The sequence below is a fragment of the Crocuta crocuta genome, unplaced genomic scaffold (genome assembly GCF_008692635.1).
Source record: "Crocuta crocuta isolate KB4526 unplaced genomic scaffold, BGI_CrCroc_1.0 scaffold127, whole genome shotgun sequence".
NCBI classification, from domain to species: domain Eukaryota; kingdom Metazoa; phylum Chordata; class Mammalia; order Carnivora; family Hyaenidae; genus Crocuta; species Crocuta crocuta.
In genome coordinates this window covers 3,854,208-3,861,496 of record NW_027532008.1, presented here as the reverse complement: position 1 = coordinate 3,861,496, position 7,289 = coordinate 3,854,208, and the positions used below count along the sequence as shown (strand labels likewise).

The 7,289-nt window shown below is 54.1% G+C and overlaps 1 protein-coding gene across 2 annotated transcripts in view; it reads left to right on the top strand.

The window, feature by feature from the left end:
- The window catches only part of MAN1C1 (mannosidase alpha class 1C member 1), a 137,171-nt gene that overhangs the window by 123,621 nt on the left and 6,261 nt on the right, over positions 1 to 7,289 (top strand). For both annotated transcript variants that reach the window (XM_077775778.1, XM_077775776.1), the window contains exon 8: positions 2,059 to 2,174. In XM_077775778.1, coding sequence (XP_077631904.1) covers positions 2,059 to 2,174 — 116 coding nt within the window. The remainder of the gene's footprint in view (positions 1 to 2,058; positions 2,175 to 7,289) is intronic.

Below are 7,289 nucleotides of genomic sequence, written 5' to 3'. Positions count from 1 at the left end.
AGCCCACAGCCTGGGGTGCGGGGGGGGGGGGGGGGACAAATAAACAGATACTGATACCATAGCTTTGGGAGCAGCCAGTGGCAAGGCACTCCCAGTAGCATAGGACCCGCCACCACTGAGCACTTCCCACATGACAGCCAGATTTGCGTGTGCATTGTCTCACTCCTCATGGTCACCCTGCAGGGAAGGACTGTGAGCGGGTTGATGAGGACACAGAAAAGGCTTTCTGGGAAGGGGATGCCTGAGCTGGGGCGTGGTAGGGAGGAAGTGTTAGCCATGTTGGAGGGGAAGGGGAGGGTCTTCCTGGCAGAGCGGTCACCCCAGATGTGAGATCGCATGGGGAGGCAGGGGGGCAGTGGAGTAAAGGGTGGCCAGAAGCAGGCCCAGATGAGGGTGGCGGTGACAGTGCCCTCGCCGTGTGCCTCTTCTGTGGGCTGTGAGCTGTGGGGGGTCCCTGAGCAGAGGCTGGCCTGATTTAACTTCCGGCCTTCCCCAGGCCCCTGCTCAGCACAGACCTGCTCCAGCCACGGACACGCCATCGACATGCTGGGCCTGGCATGCCCTGTGCCCCACTCTGTGCTGTGTCCTGATCTATGTCTTCCACATAGCATTGGGGGGTGGGGGGTGCACTGTGCTGGTGTGTCCCTCTTCACACAGCAAGGTCCAGCCCACACACACCCCTTCCTGTGGCGCCCCAAGGTGCAGGATGTCTCTGGTCTGTACCAGTTTTTGCTGAGCCCCTGATGGGCCATGATTTGTTATGGCCGGAAGGAGCCAGAAAAGCTGGTTTACTGTGGGTAGTCCTTTCAGCCCACTTTCCTGGTCCCCACCTGTCTTTACTCTCTGACTTTTGGTCCCTCTCTCTTCACACTTGTCCTTTCTTGTCTCTAAGCACCTTTCTTTTCATGCTCTGGTTGACTGTAAAGCCGCAGAAAGCATGGGCTCTGGAATAGCTATTTAGGCCCACTCAGTTTTCCCATCCGGGAAAGGGGTTGACAACGCTTACTTACAGGCTTCTTAGGAGATGGTTACAGATAATACAGTAAAGCTCCTGGCCTACAGTATAGAATTGGTAGCTTTTGACAGATTTACTGTTTCTTTTTCTCTCCCCCCCACCCACTTCCCCTGGCTTCTGTCTTCTTATCCCGCCTTCTCTAGAGGAGCTGGAAATAACTTCCCCATGGCCCCTTCACCGCCTGAATCTGCCTCCCATTTTCCTTCTTCTCTCTCTCTTTCTGCTTAAATGAATCTTAACAGGGAATTGAAGTTTGCTCTTTGTTTATCTATCAAATGCCTTTATGTTTCCTTGTTGTTCATTTTTAAAGCATGTGAGCCAAGTGATTTCCGTGTCTTACTGCTCTGGTTAAGCGCTCATGGTTGACCCGTCTTTCTCCTGGGACAGCCCTGAGTGGAGTCACCTCCTCATTCAGTCACCGCCTCATGATCCCGCTCCGTGGCCAGCTCCCAGGGCAAAGAGGGGCTCTTCAAAACCCAGTTCTTCCCCTGCCCCCCCAACTCCTTGGAAACTCCATTTATCCTAATCTGCTCAACTTAAGCTCGGTTTTTCTGAGTAGTTCTGTACTGTGACTAAATTAAGGCTCCCATTCCTCCTTCCCGTGGCCTTTTATGAACTTGTCCAGCATTAATTACCATCTTTGTCACCGGGTAATAAAAATCTCTGAACTCCCTGCCACCAGATTATCTTTTTAAAGAAATGCAACTCATTTACCGTGAATAACCAGAGGGCCTGCCTCCTCGGTCTGCTAAAGCGACATGATTTATATACCCGCGTGAGCCCGTGCACTTGTGTGCCGGGTGACGGTGCTCAAGGTGGCCCTGGGTTCCCCGAGACACAGGCTGTGCCTTCCTTTCAGCCCCTGTTCTCTCAGGGCTCAGAGGCTGCTGATCAAAGCTTGCTCCCCACCGGCACCCAGCGCTGGGGGGCGGGGGGGATGCACACAGGCCAGTGCGTGAGACTCGCGCAGTGAGTCCCTGGGTGAGGCCTGCCTGGTGGCCCTACAGCTGGAGACAATGTTCCTGTCCTCTCTCCCCTCACAGACCACGTCTCGGTTGGAGGACTTGGGGACAGCTTTTATGAATATTTGATCAAATCCTGGTTGATGTCAGCCAAGACAGATGTGGAGGCTAAAGATATGTACTACGAAGCCTTGGAGGTAAGACAAGGGCCTGATTCTTCACAGGCGGTTGCTCATTCACCACCGGCTCTGGCATGGGCCCCTGGGTGTGTGTGGGGGGGGGGGGCCACTCCCCACCCCCCTCCCCACCATGGTGAGCTGGCCAGAAGAACAAGACCATCTACTCCCCTGCTGGTTGCTTTGCACACCCAGCTCGTGTCTCTTCTCGAACACCTTGAAATTAAGGCTGTGTTAGCATCCTCATTTTACAGAGGCAAAACCCAGGCTCAAGGAGGTAAAGTCATTTGTCCAAGGTCGCACAGGAAGTGGCAGTCAGTCTGCTTCCGAAACCATGGTGTGTGGGCTCTGGTCAATGTGTCAGAGCCCAGAGCAGAGTCAGCTGGTGGCCTGGGAGCCCCCAAGTGAGGCTGCCAACGCAAGAGCCTCAGCTGTCTTCCTGGTGAGGCAGAAGTGATGTAATGAGCATGTCCAAACAGTGGAGCGTCTGGTCCTGCTCCTTCTCTCTATGTGGATGGGAACCAAGGCCCAGAGAAGGGAAGGCATTTGCTCAGAGGCACACAGGGCAGAGCTGGAGCTAGAGCCAGATCTCCTAAGCCAGTCCCAGTGCTGCCCCCATGGTCCCTCACCCCCGCTCGTCTGTCGGTTGGGTGTGAACTGATCAAGGGATGGGGGGCTGAGACGGGGTCTGCAAAGAGGGGGACACCTCAGGACGGAAGAGGAAGTTGGTTAGCCTGAGCTGTTGGAAAGGAGGTTATAGAAGCCCATCAATAGATACTTCTGAGCCCAAGTAAGGAAAAGGCCCTGGGTAGACTCCAGGCCTCAGTTTCCTCCTAAAGTAAGTTGAGCAAGTTTGATTTGCTCTGCTGCCATGTTGATCTGAGGTCTTATGACTCCTAAACTAGACTTCTTGCCCCTCTGCCCTTCTAAGTCGGTTCTCTACACGGCAGCCAGAAGAACTGGGTCCTTCGCATTTGGAATAAACTAGACTCCTCACCTTTGCCCACCTGATCTAGACCTACTGATCACCTTGAACTCTTTCCCCTTTGCTGTGGCCCCCAGCCTTCTGCAGACCCACCAGACTCATTCCCACCTTGATGCTTTTGTACCTGCTGTCCTCTGTACGTGGAATATCATTCAGATGGCTGTGTCCCATTCATTGGTCAACTCAAATGCCACTAGAAATTGGCCTTTCGCCCCCTCTCTCTGTCACAAACCACAGACTTATTCTCTTCTTTGCCCTTATGAGCCCTGAAAATTATCATGTGCACATACTTGTTTACTTGTTCATTGTCTGTCTTCCCCCAAATAGAATGTGAGCTATCGGGGAGCAAAGATCTTGTCTGGTCATTCACTGTGTCTGCCTCCCTCCTAAAACAGTGCCTGGTACAGAGCAAGTGCAGACTGTTTTGTGAACAAATGAACACATGATTGCTGAAGGGATGGATGGATGGATTGATGAGTGGATGGGTGGATGCATGGGTGGAAGGATGGAGGGGTGGATAGGTAGAAGATGGAGGGGTGGATGGATGGATAGACGGATGAGTGGATGGGTGGATCAGTGGGTGGGTGGAGGGATGAGTGAAGGTATGAACAGATGGATGGGAGGATGGGTAGGTGGAAGGAAGGAAGGGAGAGAGGGAAATCAGAGGGTGGGTGGGAAGGACAGGTGGATGGATGGAGGGATGGATGGGTGGATGTGTGGGTAAAAGGATGGATGGGTGGGGGATGGGTAGATAGACAGGTGGATGGATGGTTGGTTAAGTGGATATGGTAGATGGACGGGCATGAACAGTTGGACAGATGGACGAGTGATCTCTAACTACCTCTGATTGCATGAGTCTGGCCAGGAACAGTAGTGCTTAAAGGAAGTGCATTGAAACAGGCCTCCACAGCCATGGACCTTTTCAACTGTGGGCTTGGTGATTTGTTTTCCCCACCCAGCTCCCCAGACCTTGGTCATGAAGCAGCTACTGGGACTCCAGTCCCATCTCAGCCTGAGTCTCAGCCCTAGATTCAGCTTCGGCTGAGCTTAGACCGCAGCCAGTGTCAGAGGATCAGTGTTGAGCTTGCACAGGGGATGCTGCCTGGAAAGGCCTTCCTACATGTCAGCTATTCCTTGCAGGGCAAACATGGAGTCAGTGAACAGCCAAGTTCCCTGCCCTCAGGGCACACTGCAGTTGAGGCTTCAAGGGAAGAAATGGCCATGAATTATTTAAGCAAACCGGGAGCTTTATGGAAAGCACTTGATTGAACAGGAGAGAACTTGGCTCTGCTCCCTGCATTTGAGATCCCCAGTGAAGAGCCTGGAGTAGCTCTGACCCTGGGTAAAGACTGGGCCTCTGGCAAGTTTGGGGCTTTGAAGAATATTCTGATAATTCTCAACCTTGTCCACACGTTAAAAATCACCAGGGGAGTTCTAAACTCCCATTGCTGGGGCTGCACCCTGACAAGGCTACTCAGAACCTCTGGCCTGGAAACAGCCTTGAAAGCTGCCCTGGGCAGGGGGTGGGACGGGGCGGGGCAGAGGTGGGGGGCAGGTTTCCAGTGTGTAAGTTAGAACAGTGTCCAGCAGAGGTGGGTGTGGATGACTCAGACCGGTTGACTGGGCCCACCCCTGAGGGTCACAGGAGGAGAGGAGGGGCAGCTGGAAGAACAGAGAGAGCATCTTGTCACTGTGGCCTCCTCCAGGCAGGTGCCCTGACTGCCTTGTCTTATTTAGCCCCATCTTACAGATGAGAAACTGAGGCTCCGAAAGGCCCACGGTCACACAGCAGCTGTGTCAAAGCCAGGGTGCAAACACAGGTCAGATCGCTCTCGGGAGTGTGCAGATGGGGTCCTCTCCTGGAAGCCAAAGGAAGCCAGACGCTTTGCCTAACCTCACAGCTATCCCAGGACTTATTCCCAGTTGACAAATGAGGAGAAGGAGTCCTCAGCAAAGTGAAATAAATTTGCCTAGAATCACTCAGTTCTCAGACTGCAGAGCTGGGATTCAAACCTAGACCTCTGTAGCCCCCTCAGCTCTGCTGTCTCCTGCTTTGATTTAGGCCTAACCAGTCAGCCGGCAGCCTGTGCTGTCTCGTGTTTGGCTTAGGGTTTTAGAAGGCCTTGATTTTTAATCTTTGCACCTGTCTGCTTGTCGCAATAGCGTCCTCACAGAGAGGCTGGTCTGTCGTTTCCTCTTTACCACAATTACTTAGCCTGGCATTAACCCAGGATGGAAATAACCCACGGCGGTCAGTCTGGAAGGGATGGTGTTTGCACTGTCACGCGAGGCTTCCTGGGATCGCCCCACGATATCGGGTTCACCCCCAAATGTCTTTGGTGGGTAACTGAACCGGATTTCTGCACCCCGGGTTAGCCTGCCACCCCTCCTCCACTGCCCAGAAGCCAGGGCCCAGCCCAGAGCAGACCCAGCCCAGCAGTGAGCAGCCCCCCAGACGCCCCTCAGCGCTCTTCCCTGGTGGCACAGGTGCCTTGGGTGCATCACATCATCAGAACCTCTGCCTCTGCTACTCAGTGAGGGTCCTGCAGCCAGCCCACCAGCCTGAACCTCACAGGGGCAGGAAAAGGGACAAACGGATCCAAGAGCGAAGGTGTTTGAGTGCCGTCGGTAGGTCAGCCCCAGGCTGGAGGTTGGTGGCGGCGGCTTCAGCTCTCACGCAGCGCTCCAAGTCCCGGGAGAGAGACAGGCTTGCCACAGACACATACACACACAGCTACGGACACACAAAGCAGGGACGGCATCGTGTGGACAGGGAACAGGGGAAGAGAGGACCAGGGCAGCAGCCGTTTGGGCCGGAGGCAAGCCCGAGGGGCAGAGTTGGGGCGGAGCGTGTTTCTTGTAACATGCTGGCCACAAACCATACTTCTTATGTGTACTTGATTTTGTCGGTAAGTCTCTGACTTGCAGGTAAGCCCCCTGAGGCAGGGCCCAGGCTGTGTATCTCCAGGGACTATATCCCCTTGCACCGAGCCAGCGCTGGCACGGAGGAGGCACTCACAGAATACTGGAATACTCAAGGGGAGGGGAGGGGAGGGCAAGAACGAAGAGTCTGGGGTAGGGGGTGGGCTGGAGAGGAGCTGGAATAGCCCACGTGCACGGAGGGCTCTCTCCACTGCACACACCTGCCATCTGAGCCTCACAACCCTGTGAGGTGGTTTATGCTCATGTCCCCATTTCATACACTTGGAGAGCGAGGCACAGAGAGCACATAGAACCTGCCTAATGTCACACAGCTAGGAACTGATGGAGGTGGCATTTGAACCCAAGGGGCCTGCTCCTGGGAGCCATGTCTGTGGCATCAGGTTAAACTGGTTCATTATTTACTGAGAGCCGAGACCCCTGGAGAATAGATAGATCAGAGGGGCAAGAATGCAGAAAGAGGTCCAGCCCGGGCCCCAGAGGCCCCAGCCCTGGACTGGGGCCCACGGGCGCTGCCATCATCTCTGACTCCAGGGCTCCCAGGGAGTAACGGCAGGGAGTGAGGGGCATGGCGGCCTGACACCCATACCCCCCAACCTCCCGGGAGTCTTTTCTAGCCGTATCCTTCCCCATGGGAGTGGGGGATGGGCACCTCTCCAAGCCCCTTGTTACCAGAAGGAATAGCCATCAGGGAGAGGAAGAGAGGTCTGGGCATCTGGTCCTTGGCTTAATCCTGGCGTGGCTGGGTGACCTGGGATGAGCCACCTAACCCCTTTGTCTGTAGAGGGCACTGCAATCATGTGCCTGGCCTGTCGTGGGCAATAAATGAGGGGGTGTGTGGTAAGGGCTTATAGAGAGAAGCTCCTAACCTCTTGTGGGCCCTTATTAGGAATCAGATAAAATATACAGATCCTCTTCCCATGAAAATGCACATACACAAAAGTGTCGCATACAGTTTGGCCTTTTGAACCTCCCAGAGCCCACCTACAGGCCAGCTGGGCTCCGGGCTAAGATTCCCTAATGGAGAATACAGTGGAGGATGGATAAGGAAGCATTTTTAAAGATTTTTTAAAAATCTTTGTACACAGAAGATTTAAAAGTGTATGTAAGAGGGGCACCTCTTAGGATCAGTCGGTAGAGCATGCGACTCTTGATCTCGGGGTCATGAGTTCAAGCCCCACGCTGGATGTAGAGATCACCTAAAAATAAAA